The sequence below is a fragment of the Saccopteryx leptura genome, chromosome 4 (assembly GCF_036850995.1).
Source record: "Saccopteryx leptura isolate mSacLep1 chromosome 4, mSacLep1_pri_phased_curated, whole genome shotgun sequence".
Taxonomy (NCBI): Eukaryota; Metazoa; Chordata; class Mammalia; order Chiroptera; family Emballonuridae; genus Saccopteryx; species Saccopteryx leptura.
In genome coordinates, this window is record NC_089506.1 from 215115580 (window position 1) to 215136021 (window position 20442).

At 48.2% G+C, this 20442-nt stretch overlaps 1 protein-coding gene across 3 annotated transcripts in view; it reads right to left on the reverse strand.

Moving 5' to 3' along the window:
- Positions 1 to 20442, reverse strand: part of RAB11FIP3 (RAB11 family interacting protein 3) — a 99642-nt gene that overhangs the window by 17953 nt on the left and 61247 nt on the right. The window contains exons 4-7 of one of the 3 annotated variants that reach the window (XM_066383064.1): positions 11318 to 11529; positions 6763 to 6912; positions 3997 to 4131; positions 857 to 892 (exon numbers count right to left, since the gene is read on the reverse strand). In XM_066383064.1, coding sequence (XP_066239161.1) covers positions 857 to 892; positions 3997 to 4131; positions 6763 to 6912; positions 11318 to 11529 — 533 coding nt within the window. The remainder of the gene's footprint in view (positions 1 to 856; positions 893 to 3996; positions 4132 to 6762; positions 6913 to 11317; positions 11530 to 20442) is intronic. The other 2 variants (XM_066383065.1, XM_066383066.1) reach the window with 2 other exon arrangements.

Below are 20442 nucleotides of genomic sequence, written 5' to 3' on the forward strand. Positions count from 1 at the left end.
TTTTAAAATAAAGATTTTATTTATTCATTTTAGAGTGGGGAGAGAGAGAGAGAAGGAAGGAGGAGCAGGAAGCATCAACTCCCATACGTGCCTTGACCAGGCAAGCCCAGGGTTCTGAACCAGCGACCTCAGCATTCCAGGTCGACCCCCCCCCCCATCCACTGTGCCACCGCAGGCCAGGCACAGTGACTTATCTTAAAAAGGAAATACAGTAACATGTAACATGGCTTCCTGTGAAGAACGCTGACATCTTATAAACCCTGTGAAAATTGTTTTCAGAAGGAGCACAGCAGGGGAGGGTAAATGTACATGCTGTCATCTTTCACTGTAGGAACCAGCAAGTAGTATCCAGAACTGCAAAGTGAAGACATGGTCACAAAAGCATGTTCTTTAGAAACTCAGGGTTAGGCACATCTCCCTCGTCTCCAAAGCTTGGGAGCCAGCAGGGGTGGAAGTGAACTGCCTTTGTAGGGGACCGACGGGGACCTGGGCTCCATTGCTCGGGCTCTGAGATCAGACCCCCTCATGGACTCTCTCCCCACCAGTGTTAACCTACAGAAGACACGTGGGGATGTGCGCCCCCTTCTGGACCTTGGAGTGAATACTCAATTAAACCAGAAGGATGTCAAAGCTTTCAACATAAACTTCCCGGTCACAAATTCAGGTCCCATAGATTTGAAAATCCTTTTCACAAACCATCCCCTCAAATTATTCTGAATCCCAAACCATGAAAAACAACTTTCAAAAGTTTTAAAAAATACCTTGGGAAATAGTATTTTCTAAACATGTTTTATTAAAGAGCTATGATTAGTGATACATTTCAGAACATCTCAGTAAATAACCAATGGTTTCCTACCTTGCCACCTTCTTGCTGGAGAGCCGCTTCGTTGGACTGTGCAAAATCAAAATAAACAGGAAAATTGTGTCAGAGAACGGCCAGGGAGGAATGGGAGGAAACAGGAAATTCAGGCTGAGGAGATATGGGGATGGGGGCGCGTCCACGGGCATGCAGCACCCTGCTCGCGAGGCCAGCTCCATGCACAGAATGGTCCACTCAGCAAAACGTTCAGGGACAATCTCAGGGGCCAGGCAAGGCCTCAGCAAGTCACAGTATCCCCCCCAAAAAAAGAAATTTCCAATAGAGCCACAATCAGACCTCAGTTCAGAGGCTGACCCCAGTTCCCGGACAGGCCAGCTGCTTGCCCTGGGTCCAAGCCATTAGCCAATGCCACATCCAAATGCTTTTGAAGCCAAATAACCCTCCAAATGGTTGGCCCCCACATGAAACATGCCACGGGCCTGTCTGTAACTGCACAGTGTTGTCGTTGGTTTTAACTTAGGCACTGACACTGCACACTCCAAAATCCCGGCCGGGCAGCAGCCCTGGCGCAGCACCCGCGGCACCCGTGCCCAGCAGGTTCCCGGACACATACTCAGCCAGTTCGTAGTGCAGTGCCTCTGGTGAGACCCCTGCCAGTGAAGAGCTTTCCTTGCGAAAGTTAGTCATTCATTTTATTAAACTTACCCTGTTCAAATTACTGTGTGGCTCCCTCTCCTGATGGACCCTGCCTGACAGTTAAATATATTTTAACACAAATCTAATTTCATGCTATATTATCGAGACTCCCTGAAATGAATACGCTAATACAGATGCACCATCAGTCTTCCTACCGACTGCTTAGGGCCGTGGTTGGCAAACTGGCTCGCGAGCCACATGCGGCTCTTTGGCCCCTTGAGTGTGGCTCTTCCACAAAATATCATGTGTGGGCGCTACCTCGATAAGGAATGTACCTACCTATAGAGTTTAAGTTTAAAAAATTTGGCTCTCAAAAGAAATTTCAATCGTTGTGCTGTTGATATTTGGCTCTGCTGACTAATGAGTTTGCCGACCACTGGTAGGGAGTAGACTGGCAGTCCAGTGACACGGTTTATAATTTGAAAATATACCTCTGGGTAAAGCAGACTTCTACACAATTTCTACAAAATGAGTTGTTTTTACAGAGGTTTTCAGGTACCTGGAAAATATGATAGTGATCAGCATCTTCTGAGGCTCACTGAGTAGAAATTATATCTGACATCAGTTTCCAGATATAGCTTGGACTAAATCACCTTTTATCTTCCACAAACCATGAACATTTATTTTAAGGAAATTCCATGAAAAAAACAGGCAAGATTCAGATCTCTTTAACTGAGTATTTAAGGGGCAATTTCCTGACTGACAGTTGTGTCCTGATTACAATGATTTTAATGGGTATTTACCAACCCTGGTTGAGTCTCTCTTAGGGAACTGGTGGCTGTAGCCGGAGGTGAGACCCCACTGGACTTGCTGGCTACTAAGCATGTCCCAATCTGTCATCTGCCACACAAAGCTTAGCAGAGGTGACCACGGCAATTCTGGGAGAGCTTCTTCACATGGGAAAAGATCATTTCTACATCAAAAATCTTCAGAGCATGAGAGATAACATACCTGTACCAGAACCTACTTAGCAGGAAGGCAAGCCTTCACGTGGAAAGGATAAATAATCCCTCAGCAGAGCACCCAGGTAAACACACACAAGAGGTGAAACTGATTTTCCTTAAAACAGAGGCCAAGGGATCTTTGGAATCACCAGATAACCTCATTTTCTAAAGTCTCCCCGGCAGAATCAGAGAGCACTTCTAGCTTCTTGCCAGTTCTGCGGGGGCCACACCAGGCTCCCCTCACGCTGCCGACGGACTGCAAGTGCTAGGGTCCCGTCACATGCTCTCCCCCTAACTGGCATTTGTGTTGTGAGTTTCGCATAGGACATAAGAAGAAGAGTCAAAGACATTAAATGCACTGGAGTTGGAACAGCTGGTACAACAGGTACCCACCAGGAAGACTGAGCTGGCTTGGCTGAGGCCCCAAAGGGACAGGCTCCTTAAGATACATAAGTGGTTTTTAGAAGACTACTCTCAACACACTGAAACCATTGGGATGGTTTGCATTTCTGCCACCTTTTATGTAACCTCCCACCAGTCTGAGACCCCTTTCCCCAGGAAGCCTCCCTGGGTGGTTGCCGGGAGCCCATAGCACTGATCAGCATGTACCAAGTGGCCACTCAGGGCCTTGCCCAGTGACCAGCTAAATCGACAATATGCCTCATGGGCACATCAATATATGCAAAATACCCCAAAATGTTTTCTTTTTCCACAAATATTTTTCATAACTGGAGCTTGTTATGAGAAGCCGGCAAAGGAACTGCCTCCCCCTGGAACTCTGACCCGAGCTGGGACTCGGGCCTGGGGCCTGGGGCCTGGGGCCTGGGGCCGGAGAGGGAAGCAAATGGTCTGACACCAGCCGGGCCTAGGAGACAGAGGAGCAGATGGACTGATGAGGGCAGAGAGCAGCAGTACGTGCTGGGTCCTGGGGACAGAGCTGGATTCTCCCTGTACTGGTGTCTGAGGCAGCCTTACAGAGGTGAGTTCAGGGGACGGGCTCCCCTAGGGAATGCACACCTGATTTAAACCAACATTCCTGGAAGCTGACTGCAAGTCTGTTTTTAAAGACAAAATCTTACTTTAAATTTCCCATATTGTTTCGTAAGATTCCCAATTAAAGAAATCTTTTGGTGAAATGAAGAAAGCACCTCTTTCTAAGCACAGACTTTCACACACGGGACTCCCACGTGTGGCCCCTCACACAGGAAACATAGCATCTAAAGCTCATCTCCTCCCTCAGGGACGGACAGAAGCAGGTGATTAGACTGCAGCATGCACACAGGAGCAAGTAGGGCAAAGGGCACCAAACACAGGCTCGATGATGCATGCAGAGAGGGTGGGGCAGGGCCCGGGGACAGTCCTGCGTCCGCACACTCACCTTGAAACCCCAGTTCAGGCCCAGCTTCCAGAGGAAGCCCCCGCAGACTTGGCTAGCCCAAGTGAGCGGTACCTGGGGCCAGACCAGCCGGGACAGCTGTAGACAAGAGTCCCCCTCACCCTTGAGCACAGAGCAAGGCCAGGCACTACATCAGTTACCTATTCTTTTCAAGATCATTCAGGCGAGCAGAAAGATCCTCTAGGCGGTTGATTTGTTTATGGCACTGGCTACAGTAAAACTCAAAGGCCTCATCAGTGAGGATGCTGTGCAGCTTTGCAGCAAGCGGGTCGGTGCTAGAGAGACAAGAAGTGTCAGTTCAGAAGACAGCGAGGACCGGTCAGGTTACCTGTGACTCCGCACAGGGCTAGAGTTGGCCAGGTGAAAGCATGTTGTTATGTAATTGGCTGTTACTCTGACCCTTACTCTCAGACTGCTGTAAACCCCCCTACCTCCCTCAACATCACCTATGACCCAGGACATACACCAGCTCAAGCCACAGGGGCTCAGCCACACACCTGCTCCTTCCTGGTCAGGTGTTCAGAGGAACCGAGGTAGGCCATCACCTACCCTTACCAAGAAGTAAGTACCTGGACACACTGCTTCCTTCTTTGTCAGAAACTTGCCAGTGTGAGAGCAAAGCACATCTCCAGGTAATTTACTCATTGTACTATAACTACTTTAATAAAACCACCAATATCAAAGATTATACATGAATTATGAATCACCAATAACTCTGTAATTTTTAAGACCTTTGTTAAAAAGTCAGAATTCTGTTAGCCTCATTGGGCTTTCAAGGCACTGGTGATACACCTGCTACAGGTAGGACTATCCTTGGGGCATGAAGACCCCACAGGCTTTTAAAAGCCAACTTTGCTCCTGGCCAGATGGCTCAGTGGACAGAGCATCGGCCCAGTGTGCAGAAGTCCTGGGTTTGAATCCCAGTCAGGGGCACACAGGAGAAGCGACCATCTGTTTCTCTCTCCTCCCTCTCCCCCTTTCCCCCCTCTTCCTCTCTTGCAGCCAATGGCTCAATTGGTACGAATATCGGCCCCAGACAGGGGTTGCCAGGTGGGATCTCAGTCGGGACACTTTCAGGAGTCTGTCTCACTATCTTCCTTTCTCTCGTTTAATAAAGAAATAAAATAAAATAAAATAATTAATTAAAAATAAATATCAAGGTGCATGCCTGAGTCTGTCTCTCGGCCTCCCCTCCTCTCACTTAAATTAAAACATAAATAAATAAATGAACAAACAAACAAATTCAATTTGGAAGCTCTATTTGAAGAAAGGTTAAAGTAAAACATCAATTGTAGCATTGAAGTCACATTTGAGACAGAAAACAGTGAAGCCCTGGATGAGAGACAGGAACACACTACACAACTAGGAAGAGATTACCAAAACAGAACGGAAACAGACACTTAGCAATGCCAAGTCCTTCGGCCTTGATTTCAGCCCCGCCGCGAGTGTGCGTACGGGAAGAGCAGAGCCACCGGAAGCAAGCTCACCCCTCACTCCCGCACACTCCCAGCGAGGCCCAGACGGCTCCCCACCCCGCGCTGCGGGGCAGCTTAAGTGATGGCGCGTGGAGAAAACGGGGAGACCCTGGCAGGAAGTCCCTCTGGCACTGACCCCACCCAGGTTGGGTAACAACCTGAGCAAAGGAAGAGTCTCAGTTGCAGGTTTTAAGACTCTCAGCCTTTGCTGGCAGCAAAGATGGAGAATTCCAAGAACGGTGCAAATGAGAGAAGTTGACTGTGGTGCCGGCTGTTCAGCCGGGCAAGGGTCTCAGCTGAAGAGACGGGCATGCTCTCTGCCAGCCGGCCACCAGTGAAAGGCTGCCAGGCAAAGCACGTTTAGGCTCCTTGTGTGGACACAGTGCCGGCCTCCTCCCAGGGCCTCCCGTGAGGAAGGAGAGCTGGGGAGTGACCAGCTCCGGAAGCGAGGACCTCAGTGCAAAGCCAGAACTTTCCAAGCAGTTTGGGGTAATTATAATAAAATGAATCCAAAGTACTGTGATATTAGAGGCTGGTCAAAGGGTACAGATTTTCAGCTATAAGAAAAGTAAGGGCCCTGGCCAGTTGGCTCGGCAGTAGAGCGTTGGCCTGGCGTGCGGGGGATCCGGGTTCGATTCCCGGCCAGGGCACATAGAAGTGCCCATTTGCTTCTCCACCCACCCCTTCCTCTCTGTCTCTCTCTTCCCCTCCCGCAGCCAAGGCTCCATTGGGGCAAAGATGGCCCGGGCGCTGGGGATGGCTCCTTGGCCTCTGCCCCAGGCACTAGAGTGGCTCTGGTTGCGGCAGAGTGATGCCCTGGAGGGGCAGAGCATCGCCCCCTGGTGGGCAGAGCGTTGCCCCTGGTGGGCGCGCCGGGTGGATCCCGGTCGGGCGCATGCGGGAGTCTGTCTGACTGTCTCTCCCCGTTTCCAGCTTCAGAAAAATACAAAAAAAAAAAAAAAAAAGGTCCGAGGATCTGATGTAAAACATGGTGATTAGAGTTAACAACACCATGCTGTATAACTGAAATTTACTAAGAGAGCAGAACTTAAATGTTCTCACATACATATACACATACATACATACAACTTCCTTCAAAGCCAGCTACCAACCATAGTATCCTAACTGGTGGTTACGGAACAAACAAAGCCGAGTGTCCCAACACAGGCTCTGCGCCATGTGGTTCGGCTGAGGCCTCGTAACTGTGGAGCAGCCTGGGAATATCACCGGACAAGAGAAGCTTCAGCTAACTCTCACCGAGGCATACATCTTGGAATTTTGACTGTGTATCTTAATTATATTATGGCAAATAAGACAAATTCTCTCTTAACAATTTGTGAACCAAACTAAGGGTAAATTCCCCACAACACAACACGGGAGACGCGGGACGGGGGCACGTGTGCCAGTGCGGGGCTGGCGGGGCTGCGTTACCTGGAGGTGAGGAAAGCGGGGTCTCTGCAGCCGTGCTCCCCATTGCAGAGGGTCTCTGGGGACAGTTCCGCCTCACTGCCCTCACCGTAGTCCTCAAAATGCTCCTCACCACCTATCACGGTGACGACGGACTGGCTGTGCAGGTGGGATCTGAAAAAGCAAAACAGAAAGGCACATTCTGATTCAGGGCTGTAAGCAGCCCCAGAGTCGAGGCTGTGGTCAGCGCTTTCCAACAGAAAGGCTGCAAGTCACTTGTGTGAGTTCCAGTGTTCTAGCAGGCACCTCATGGGACACCAAAGTGAAAGGGAGGAATCTTTTCAAAATAAGGTTGGGTTAAAGAGGGTTTTTAAAATACATAACCTGCCATCTTCTCAGATCATTTGCCATATGAATAAAGTGCCCATAAAGATTCAATCCTTAAAAAAACCTCAAAAACAGCCCTGGCTGGATAGCTCAGTTGGTTGGAACATCGTCCCAAAGCACAGAGGTGGCCGGTTTGATCCCCAGTCAGGGCACATACAGAAATGATCGGCATTCCTGTCACTATCTCCCTTCCTCTGTCTCTAAAAGAAATAAAATAAACACTAAAAAAAATAACAAAACATAAAAGCCTTGGATGTGTGGCTCAGTAGACAGAACATTGTGCCAGCATGCCACGGTCACAGGCTTCAATCCCTGGTCAGGGCACAGATGAGAAGCAGTCAATGAGTACACAACCGGATGGAACAACTAAATGAAGCAGTGACGTAACGCTTCTCTCTCTCAGATCAATGGAAAAAATAAAAACCCGTACAAACATCAAAATAAGGATGAGCTGACTGGATATCAATGTGTAAAAAATTTTTCCTACATCACACCATACACAAAAGAGAGATAACTGATCTGAATATGAAGGCAAAACAGAAGTCTCTGAAAGGAAAGCAGAAGTAAACGCCATAGAGATGCAGCACTAAGCGGATCTCTCACACAGAGCACAGAAGTGCTAACCACAAAAGAAAACCAGATAAACTGAACTAGAGTAGAATTTAAAATATCTGTTCCTCAAAGACACCACCAAGAAATTGAAAAGGCAACCTACAGAGTAGAAAAAATATATCTGCAATCTACATACAGGATAAAGGACTCATATCTGAAATATATGAAGAACTACAAATCAGTAAGAAAAAGATTCCAGGACTAACACACCATAAAAGGCCAAATCCCACCCACTATGTGCCACTTTGCACTTCAACGGCAGAGCTGAGCAGTAGCCACCAAGACCATATGACCTGCAAGCCAAAAACGTTTCATTATCTGGCCTTTTACAAAAAATGTTCAGATCCCTGAAACTAACAAATAGATAAAAGATAGGAATAGCAACTACACAAAAGAGGATCTCCAAATGGGCAATAAAGGCAAGAAAAGATACAAAAGGTGTGCACCTTCATGAGTCACCTGGGAAATGCTAGTAAGAACTACCCCACACCAACATTCTATTTCATGCCCTCCAGAAAACAATCATGAAAAAGCTGGCCCTGGCTGGTGGCTCAGTGGATAGAGCATCAGCCAGGCATATGGACATCCTGGGTTCGATTCCCAGTCAGGGCACACAAGAGAAGTGACCATCTGCTTCTCTCCTCCTCCCTCTCCCCCTTCTCTCTCTCTTCCCCTCCCACAGCCAGTGGCTTGATTGGTTTGAGCATCAGCCCTGAACATTGAGGATGGCTCTGTTGGTCTGAGCCTCTCAGCCTCAGGCGCTAAAAATAGCTTGGTTGATTCAAGCATTGGCCCCAGACAGGGGTTGCCAGTGGATCTCAGTTGAGCCGCATGTGGGAGTCTGTCTCCCTATTTCCCCTCCTCTCAATGTCAGGTGCTGACAAGAATGGGAAGCAACCAGAATCCACAGCACTGGCAGGCATGTAACTACTATAAGTCTTGACTGTAATCATCTGAACTGCAGTAAGTGAAATAACTTCTAAACCTGAACATGTATGCTCCAGATGCACCACTAAAAGACATGTAATGTTTACAAGCACTAGCCAGTTGGTTCAGTGGTAGATTGTTGGCAGGTGTGTGGATGTCCCGGGTTCAATTCCAAGTCAGGGCACATAAGAGAGGTGCCCATCTGTTTCTTTTTTTTTTTTTTAATTTTTTATTATTTTTATTTTATTTATTCATTTTAGAAAGGAGAGAAAGAGAAAGAAACAGAGAGAGAGAAGGGGGAGGAGCAGGAAGCATCAACTCCTATATGTGCCTTGACCAGGCAAGCCCAGGGTTTTGAACCAGTGACCTCAGCATTCCCAGGTTGACACTTTATCCACTGCGCCACCACAGGTCAGGTGCCCATCTGCTTCTTTACCCCTTCCCCTCTTGCTTCTCTCTCTCTCTCTTTTCCTTCCCTCCTACAGCCAAGGCTTGATTAGAGCAAGTTGGTCCTGGGCGATGAGGATGACTCCACGGCTTCCGCCTCAGATGCTAAAAAATAGCTCTAGACTGACCAGGTGGTGGCGCAGTGGATAGAGCATCAAACTGGGACATAGAGTATCCAGATTCAAAACCCTGAGGTCGCTGGCTTGAGTGTGGGATCATAGACATGATCCCATGGTTGCTGTCTTGAGCCCAAAGGTTGCTGGCTTGAGCAAGGGGTCACTGGATCTGCTGTAACCCCCCGGTCAAGGCACATATGAGAAGCAATCAATGAACAACTTCAGTGCCACAACAAAGACTTGATGCTTCTCATCTCTCTCCCTTCCTGTCTGTCTGTTCCTATCTGTCCCTCTCTCTGTCACCAAAAACAAAACAAAAACAAAAACAAAAAATCAGGCTCTGGTTGCAATGCAGCAAGGGCCCCAGATGGGCAGAGCATCGCCCCCTAGTGGGCTTTCCAAGTGGATCCCACTCAGGGCACATACAGGAGTCTGTCTCTGCCTCCTCTCCTCTCACTAAAAAATAAAATAAATAAATTAAATAAATAAAAATAAAAAACATGCAATGTTTACAGCAGCCTTATTCATAAAACCAAAACTATCCACTACCCAAGTGCACATCGACAATAATCATAATGAAAGTAAATGATTTATACCTGTGCATAAAAATATGGCTAGATCTCATAGCCACAATATCAAATGAAAGAAGCCAGGTGTAAAGGATACTTTAGTGTAATCGTATAGTATGTCAAATACAAAACCAGGGAGAACAATGCTGCCATTAAAAAGCCAGGCCAGACCCTGGCCAGTTGGCTCAGCGGTAGCGTGTCAGCCTGGCGTGCAGGAGTCCCGGGTTCGATTCCCGGCCAGGGCACAAAGGAGAGGTGCCCATTTGCCTCTCCACCCCTCCCCCTCTCCTTCCTCTCTGTCTCTCTCTTCCCCTCCTGCAGCGAGGCTCCATTTTGCCCGGGAGCAAAAATGGCCCAGGTGCTGGGGATGGCTCTGTGGCCTCTGCCTCAGGCACTAGAATGGCTCTGGACGCAACAGAGCGATGCCCCAGAGGGGCAAAGCATCGCCCCCTGGTGGGCATGCCAGGGTCGGGCGCATGCAGGAGTCTGTCTGACTGCCTCCCCGGTTCCAGCTTCAGAAAAAAAAAAAAAAAAATACAAAAAAAAAAAAAAAAAAAAAAAAAGCCAGGCCAGGTCCTGGCTAGGTAGCTCAGTTGGTTGGAGCTTCATTCTGAAACGTCAAGGTTGTGGCTTTGATCCCCAATCAGGGCACATACAAGAAAGATTCAGTGAATGCATAAATAAATAAGTGGAATAAATGAACATTTCTCTCTCTCTTTCTTTCTAAAATCAATTCATAAATAAAAAAATAAAAATCCAGGGCGTCTGGGAGGGAGCAGGAGGGGTTCCCAGGTGCAGGTGTGTCTGCACACTTATGACAGGTGCACTTGCCTATCATTATGTAATTCCTCAATTAAAGAGGAAAAAAGAAAAAAATGAAAAACTCTGTGAGGACCAAACAAGAAATGAAATAAAAAATAAAATAAGTAAAACATGAAAAGCCAACCACTTCCAAGGTTGCTAAGCACAGTGGCTTCCCAAGTAGCAGAGGGCAAAACCACAAGCTATCTTTTGGGTCCACGTGGGTCCCCAGCTCCTCTCCCTCCCTTCTCCTCTCGCTCGCTGGTCCTCACGTGCGTGGTGCACCTGCAGCGGTAAGAGGAAACACGAGGTCTGATTAGGGGTGACATGAAGCTGAGGTTCTAACATTCTGACAGGAGACATTTACTAAATACTGTGTCTTGCCTGGTTTGTAAGAACTGTGATGACAAAATCCAAAAGACCAAGTTAAAGTTTTTTTCCTAGAATTTCTACCTCTATAGCCAAATAAGTTGTACAGTGTTCATAACTAGTCACCTGCTATCATCAGGAGGGATATCTCCTGACAGGGAAGCCAGCTGTGACCAGGAGATTGCTCAGGGCAGCTGGCACAGGCCGTTCTGCAGGGTCCACACTCTCTCACACGTCTTGTGATGATCTAAACCACACTGACACGAACTCCATGCACCCAATCTGCCCATCAGACATGTCCCCACGGTGCCCTGTGCACAGTATCCAGGCCACGCTGGGGCGGTTACAGACCTGCCTGGGAGCAGCAACAGAGCACCGTGGCCAGGCTCCTCCACGGCATCCAGGCACTCGGAATGCATGGCCGAGCTGCCCGCACTGTCCATGTCCCCTTCAGGCTGCAGCTCAGGATGCACCAAGGTGCTCGTGTCCTCATCGGTGAAGGTCTCGCACTCACTGTAGGTGCTCTCGGAGCCCATGTACGCGCTGTCTGTCACCTCATTGGCCTAGAAGAGAGTGCCAAGAGTCAGTCCTGGCACCCTGTAAATAATGAGGTCCACATGTGGCATTTGGGGCAATAAACCCCAATGTCCCAGATAGCACACTGCTGCTGTGGGAATCAAAATGACTACCTGGAGGGGAGCTCTCACATGGGAGAAGTCCCTACTATATTTCTAAGCAGAAACATTAGCTTACAAAGCAATTTAATAGTTTCAAAAAATGAAAAATAGGCATACGTCCAAGTACAAAAAACAGAGTAATTTTTTAGGTTAGTTATATAAATACACCTAAAAGAGATAAAAAGGATCCCAACACATAATAAATCCCAGGAGAACCACCCATTTTGTGGATTCCAGAATTAGGATTATTTATATCCAAAGAATTAGCATTTCATAGTGTAAGAATATGCCATTCTAATTTTAAAAGTCACCATAAATATCTGTTACGTATGTTCAAGCTATTGCTTTGAAATTTAATTATACGGTCTAACTTCAAAATACTAATTAATCAATTACTTAACCAATAAATTATGTTTACTGGTTAAATGTCTACTTTCCCACTAAATATATCTTTATTTTTACCCATATGGGCCCAGCACCTAAAACAGGGCCAGCACACAGCAGGTAGGAATTATTTGTGGATTGTACAAACGAACTTAAAACTAAAGAACCATTAAACAGGCCATTTTTAATTTATAATCTCAACTTTAATTAAAATGCAATTGCAGTGGTTAACAAAAGTAGCCAACATGTCACGCTTGCAAGATTCTGAGTTTAACAATTTGCAAACAGGTAAGATTTCAGAAAGTAGCTGGAGACCCTGGCTCAGTGGAGAAAGTGTCGTCCCAGTGCGTCAAGGTTGCAGGTTCAACCCCCGGTCAGGGCACGCATGAGAAGCAATCAACAAGTACACAACTCAATGGAACAACTAAGTGGAATGAGTTGATGCGTTCTCTCATCCTCTCTCTCTCTTTCTTCCCCCACTTACTTTCCCTCTCAAATCAATGGAAAAACTAAAGAGGAAAAACAGCTGGAGAGGTGCACTTTGCAGATATCAAGGGAGGTGGATAGTCTGCTCATGTGTGCTGTGGTGAAAGTCACAGTCTAGCTACCTTTGGGACAACTAGAAGGCCTCACACAGCTGTGCCCCCAGGCTCATTACCCCATAGAAAAGAGGCAAAGGCCTGACCAGGCGGTGGTGCAGTGGATAGTGTCGGACTGGGATGCGGAGGACCCGGGTTCAAGACCCCAAGGTCGCCATATTGAGCGTGGGCTCATCTGGTTTGAGCAAAGCTCACCAGCTTGGACCCAAGGTCGCTGGCTCGAGCAAGGGGTTACTCGGTCTGCTGAAGGCCCGCGGTCAAGGCACATATGAGAAAGCAATCAATGAACAACTAAGGTGTCACAATGAAAAACTAATGATTGATGCTTCTCATCTCTCTCCATTCCTGTCTGTCTATCCCTCTTTCTGACTCTCTGTCTCTGTAAAAGAAAGAAAGAAACAAACAAACAAAAAAGGCAAAGAACCCTGGCCGGGCCGGCGGGAGCCTTGTGTAGCCTCCACCACTCCAAGCCCTGTGATCTCATTTGTAAATGGGCGCTGTAAATGTGACCTCACAGTTATAATCATATGGGATCAGGAGAGACTACATCACTGGCTTGAGCATAGGCTCCCCGGCTTGAGCACTGGCTCAGTGGCTTGTGCGTGGGATTGGCAACGTGATCCTAAGGCCACCGGCTTGAGCCCAAGGTCCCCAATTTGAGCAAGGGGTTGCTAGTCAAATCCCTGGTCAAGGCACATACAAGAAGCAATCAATGCACCACTAAACTGAAGCAATGAGTCAATGCTCAAAAAAACAAAATAAAAAGGAGAGAGAGAGAGAGAGAGAGAGAGAGACCACAAAAGCAGCTCCAGAAACAGAAAATAAGACTGTGGGGTTCGCCTATCACCGGTAGGTGGAACCCCTGCCAGAATACAACATGGAATAGCTTGAGACGTACCTAAATGAGTGTTCAGTGACGTCACTTATAGTTCTAAGTGAACACCCCGTCTTCCTTGGATTCTAAGGTAACTAAATTCACTTCAAAATCGGAAATCAGGAAATCACTTCAAAGGCTCTAGTTCTACATGTCCTCCCTAAGCAGATGTCTCTTTCCACCCAGCACGGGCTGAGTCTGCTGGATCAGCAGGCAGCAAGGCAGAGACAGGCGGAGGAGATGGGCAGGAGATGCCAGTATGTCAGCAGGGGGCCTGAAGGAGAAGCACAGCCGAGCAGGTACAAAACCCACAGTCATTATCATTTTTTGTTTTTTAATTTTTATTTATTGATTTTAGAGAAAAAGGAAGGGAGAAAGCGAGAGACAGAAACACTGATCTGTTCCTGTATGTGCCCTGACCAGGGATCGAACTGACAAACCTCTGCACTCGGATGATGCTAACCAACCGAGCTATCCCTCCAGGACTCAATTTCTGATGTCCTCTGAGGTGTGGCTGCTGATTGGCTACCCAGATGGTACAGCTCACTCACATGGGATGCTATCCCAGATCCACCAGGGCGCCAGGAATACCCCTACTCCAGACTTCTTTTTTAGGTGAGAGGAGGGGAAATAGGTAGACTCCTGCATGCGCCCCCCCCCCCCATCCACGAAGCAACCCCATCTGGAGCTGATGCTCAAGTATTGAGCTATTTTTAGCACCTGAGGCTGATGCACTCAGACCAACTGAGCTATCCTCAGCCCCCAGGGCCATGCTCAAACCAAAACCAAGCCACACCGGCTACAGGAGAGGGAGAGGAAAAGGAAGAGGAGGGGGGAAGTGGAGGGAGAAGCAGATGGTTGCTTCTCCTGTGTGCCCTGACCAGAAATTGAACCTGGGATGTCCATATGCCAAGCTGATACTGTATCCACTGAGCCACTGGCCCCGTCCTAAATTGATGGTATAAATCTAGTATTAACTTTATTAAATTTTTATTTATTGATTTTAGTGAGAGAGGATGGGAGAGAGAAACAGGAACATCAATCTGTTCCCGTATGTGCCCTAACTGGGGATCGAACTCACAACCTCTGTACTTCAGGATGACACTCTAAGCAACTGAGCTACCCGGCCAGCACTGCACCCCAGACTTCTAACGATAATGATGAAGACCAGTCGGCTCTTCTGTTTTCAGCTGAAAACTCCTACAAGAGCACTACTCCTGCAGGCCGACCCCATGGACCACCTCATACTCGAACCCCAGTCCACAGACCCAGGACACAGGCAGGGCCCACACACCCTACTCCTCACCACATGGGGCCATCGAGGGTCCCCCAGACACTGACTGGGACCCTCTGAAATGGTTTTCTTTGGGGAACAGAGCTTGACTCTTGAGGTTAGCTTTTAAAAATCCAACCTACTGGCACTTCTAACGGACGCATGATTCTCTTCTCTGGTCTGTGTAGACCCCACGGTCCTGATGGCAGCTCAGCATCTATAAGAGCGAATTAACTCAGCACCCAGCTAGCATTTCTCCCTAGGGAAGGGAAGAAGATCCTGGCACTTGGGCCTGTTTCTTTCACCTGCAAAGATGGGCATCAACTGTGCAGCTGAGGCCGGGGTTGCAGCTGAAACACCGTGGGAGCTTGGTCAGGAGTGTTTAGGACGGAAGTGGTTCTCCACTGACAGAGCAACAGTGGGGCAGAAGCTATACAAACCCAACTGCTTCGAGTCAGGCACTGATACACTCCACTTTGGGCATCTCCCAACCTTTTAAACAGATAAAGGAGGGTGAACACTCTCCTACCTGCAATCTCCTTTCTAAATAAAGCAAACCCGTTAACCTGCATCAAATGAGAGTCGCATGTAAACAAACACTGTCCCCACTTCACAAAAGGCTCTATGTTGTTGCATTTATACCTTAACTTGCCCCAGATTATAAACAGACCGGGCTGTGGAGGCCCAGTCCCCACAGACCGCTATAAACACTGAGGCGCCCTGGTGGGGGTGCTGGGAAAGGGCCTCTTATTCTGAGGTTTACGCAGACTGCGGGTATAGACAGCAGCCCGAAGGGGACAAGAGACTGGCTCCATGAGCACCTAAGACAAAACCCAGGAGGTCAAAGTAGCCAGGAAGACAGGACAGCTCATTTCCCAGGTGCTGCCTGACCTTTGCAGCCCAAGGGTCAGTTTCTATTGGTCATGGCTGCCCAAATAAACGTCAGCCGGCAGCCACTTTTCCAGGGCAGTTGGGTAAACACCTGCTTTTTCAGAAAGGCACAAAGTCATCTTAGATGATGGTGCATGCTCACCCATAGTCTACTAGACAAAGCATCAGAACAGCTCACAGACATGCCCCACCCATTCAAATCTGCCACCAAACAGGACCCAGCTTTGTCCAGAAGCCCAAAAATCTATGCCAACTATAAAATGTTCACAAACTGCACGTTAAGATGAACTCGTGGAAATTTAACTGCATCTTTAAAAACTTCATTACATGTTAATGTTACCTTCACCAGTTAACAAACAACCGACAGACCAGGAAGGCTGCGTGCAGAACTACCATGGGGAGCTCCCGTGTGGCCAACCCTTCTGCCACTTGGCTGTGGTCCCTCTGAGAAGCACTACCTGCTAGGCCTGGTGTGAGCCTGCGTCCCGCCGCCACACCACCTCTTACCCTCAGACGCTAGCCCAGGCCGCTCTGCAGGCTAGGCCTGGCCCACACACCAGCTCCAGCCAGGGCATGCTCTTGGTGACAGCCTCCCTCCTACCAGAAGCACTGGGGCCTTCTGTGGAGACTCTCAACTGTTGAGTTGTGCTGAGTTTTCTGCCAAACCCGTGCGTTCACCTGAAGGTACATCGCTGCCAGGGAAAAAGTTTAACCTGCTCCCAAGACATGCTCCGTTAAACCTCCTGCTGGGGCGGTGTGGGGGGTGGGGACAAAGTTCAGGAAGCGTCCCTGCTGGCTTCTTAACACAAACAGCCCTGTCTCAAAACAGACAGGCTTTTGTTCTCGACTCTCTAACCTTTCTGATAACAGTCCGCACAAAAGACACATTTGCCTGTTATTTTATTAAGGCAGCTGCAGCTCTTTTCTCTAGATGCTGGTGGGAGGAGGAAGGAACAGAGCATGTACAGCAGGGACAATTCTTTTCCTTTTTCTAAAAAGATTTTTATTTACTGATTTATAGTATGGGGGGGATGAGAAGAATCAACTCACAGTTGCTTCACTTCAGTTGTTCATTGGTTGCTTGTCCTATGTGCCTTGACCAAGCAAGCCCAGGGTTTCGAACCAGTGACCTCAGCATCCCAGGTCAGTGCTCTATCCATTGCACCACCACAGGCCAGGCAGCAGGGACAACTCTTATCTGTTGTTTGCACCTGCTCCGTGACTTTCCTATCCCCTTCCAGAAACCCTGATCCCCGAGACCGCCTCTTCCAGGCCTCCAGCGCTCCATCCTCTCCCGCACGCAAGATTCTCAGACAAGGAGCTTTCTTCTCATTCCCTGAACACTCAGTGACAAGCCTTAAGTTACCTCCTCACCCCTTTCCCTCCTCACTCAGGCTACCTCAGTGACTTTCTCCTGGGAGTTCTGTTATAAGCGACAAGCCAGAGGAATGCTCAGGGAAATGCTGGGAGCTACAGGACCCACCGAACGGCCCAGCAGGAAAAGGACCAGAAGCAGCGGCCCATCAGCAGTTCCCTGCTCAGGGTCCCCTGACCAACACTGTCGTTGTGTCCAGCCAGGAAAATCAATAAATGGCTTATTTATCTCTGCGGATCTCCAGCAGAGGGTCTCCAAATGTTGTATTAGACATAACACACATATTCTCCACTCATATTTTTACTGGACTTTTAAAGATCACACAATGTACTAGTATTTTTTTCAAGAGAGCAATCTTTCTATATAAGTTTATAGTACCTAGTTTCATTCTCCTAAAAATTAAATTTAAAAATCCTAAAAAGCACAAAAAGCCACAGAGGAACCATAAATGCATATTACAAAGCGGAAGGAGCCAGTCAGCAAAGGCCATACTGCGTATGATTCCACCATGTGACATTCTAGAAAAGCAACACTATGGGGACAGTGAAGGAGCAGTGGCTGCCGGGTGCCAGTGGGTGAGAGATGAATCATGGGGCCACAGAGGGTCGTCAGGGCAGTGACACTACTCCGCATGACACTACAACAGTAGACCTATGACACTGCACATTTGTCCAAAACTACAGCCTGCACTACCAAGGGTGAACCCCCATGTAAACTATGAACTTTAGTTAATAACAATGCATTGATATTGGTTCACCAGTTACAGCAAATGTACCCTAGAAAGGCAAGATGCTCATGACGGGGAAAACTGTGTTAGTGTGTATGGGGTGTGACGGGAATTCTCTGTCGCGTGGACTGGGGGATCCCCCCACTCAGAGGGCAAAAGGGGCCCACAGTTAACCAGCACCCCAACACCCTTGTTTGCTCCACCCAGGTTTCAGGGAGGCAGCCCCACTGTAGCGGCTCACTCTTTTGTACTAAATGAAAACTTTAAGTACAAAATGTGTTGATGCCTTTACTATCTTGAATAATAAAACCCTGTATTAGTTTCCTGGGACTGCTATATCAAATTACCATTAACTGTGCAGCTTAAAACAATAGGAATGTATTCTCTCTCAGTTTTGAAGGCCAAAAGTCCAAAATCAAAGTGTCAGCAGGGTTGGCCCTGGCTGGTTACCTTGGTTGGTTAGAGCACTGTCCCATAACACCAAGGTTGAGGGTTTGGTCCTCAATCAGGACACACAAGGGCACTCTACCCAGGATGATTATCTGATCTTGAGATCCTTAATTACATCTGAAAAGACCCCACGTTCACAAGTTCTGTCTGGTGGCCATACCTTTTCTGAGACCACCATTCGACCCACTACACCCACCTACACATAAAATACTAAAAGTCAATGTAATGTCCTAGCAGAAAAATGAGAGAGGACTAAAACAAAAGACTGATGATAAAGCATATGCACTGGGAGACGTGATAAGGGTCAGTGCTGACAACGTAAGTGACTGCGATACTGCTGGGAAGGCAATTCTCCCGGTGCTCCGAACAGAAAGGGAAGGCTCGAGGGTGCCCGAGCTGCATCCTGGAAAATTCAGGATGTGACAAACCACACGGAGCCCTCTCCGGCCGTGTAAGCGGCCTCTTCCCATCACGGGGCTGGCAGTTCCTCTGAAAGCTGACATTCGAGTCATGCACACTTGAGGTCCCCCGTCTGGCCACACTGCGCCCTGCAGTCAGTACAAGTCCCAGCTGGGCACTGACCTCCACGTGCCAGGACCAGACCTGCCACCCCCATCACACCAAGAATGAACACGGGGAACAGAAGGCAGGTGACTCCTGTCTTTGGGGAGGAGGGCTCAGGCCCAGCTGGTACTTTGGGACAAAGCTGTGAAGGGTTTACATGCCCAGGTGGCCTATGGGGATCTGTGCTGGCAGAAACGCCAGTCAGAAAGTAACCCTACGTTATCTAGGGGTCACCAATACCTGGGGCAGCTTCTCAGAGGAGGGATGGAGATACAGAAGAAAAGAGGTAGAATCCTGTGGTGAGTTAATATTCTGAGGGACTTTCAGAAACTATTCTGTGCTACCCTTCCCATTTTACAAAGGAGCTGGGCTCAGGCCCACTGGGCCACAGACTAACCCTGTTCCCCTCGATGGGTAACAGAGGGCTGAGGGATTGACAGTGACCACCATGGCCTTCTCCAAAAGCTCTTCAAGAACTTAGAAGTTTCTAGTGTATTTTTAAAAAATATTTCCAGATCTAGGTGCCTGGGCTCTTCCAGCATCTGCCTCTTGCCTCCTCCCTAACTGTTGGGACACAGTGATGGTTGTCTGTTTTCTGTCTTCCGTGGCTGTGCTCACACACCTTTCCCAAGCCTTGGCAGAGGTAGCTCAGTTGTTAGAGCATCATCCCCATACACCAAAGTTGTGGGTTTAATCGCTAGTCAAGGCACAAACAAGAATCAATGAATGAAAGCATATGTAAGTGGTACAACAAAACAAATCAGTGTTTCTCTCTCTCCCCCTTCCTCTCTCTCTCTAAAAATCAATAAATTAAAAACAAACAAACAAACAAAACCTTGCTCTGGGCAGTTAGCTTAGTCAATTAGAGTATCATCCTGAAACACCAAGATTGCGGGCTTGACCCCCAGGGGCGCATTCAGAAAGTGACTAAAGAATGCACAACTAAGCGGAACAACAAATAAATGCTTCTTTCTCTCTCTCTATCTCCACCCTTCCTTTCTCTGTCTCTCTAAAATCAATCAAGAAAAAAAAGCAGCTTTAATTGATTGGTTCAGTGGATAGAGCATTGGCCCGGCGGTTCAATCCCCGGCCAGGGCACACATGAGAAGCGACCATCTGCTTCTCTCCCCCTTCCTCTCCCCCTTCTCTCTCTCTTCCCCTCTCACAGCCAGTGGTTCAGGTATTTCAAGCATTAGTCCCAGGTGCTGAAGATATCTCGGTTGATGCGAGCATCGATCCCTGATGGGGGTTGCCAGGTAGATCCCGGTTGGGGCACATGCAGGAATCTATCTCCCCTTTTCTCACTTAAAAAAAAAACCCACCCACAATTACCAGCAACACCATGTAACCATAGCAACCCTGGCTTCTTCTGGGGGTAAGGGGCCGAGTAAAGCAAGGCATTAGTCATAGGTCCCTAGTAGACCCAGAAAATGGTTTGATAAAATGAAAACCTCATAATGAGTAGCCCTGGTTCTCAGGCCAAGGGGATTTATCAAGAGTCCTAACTGCTCAGCCTGTCACTGTACTAGCAGCAGGCCCAAAGACATCTCCTGCCAAGGGTCTCAGGTGTGGAACTCTCAGAGCAGATACCCGTCAACCACATGCTGCAGCCACGAGCCCCCCAAAGCCCAATGCCCACCCCCACAGCACCCCCACAGAGTG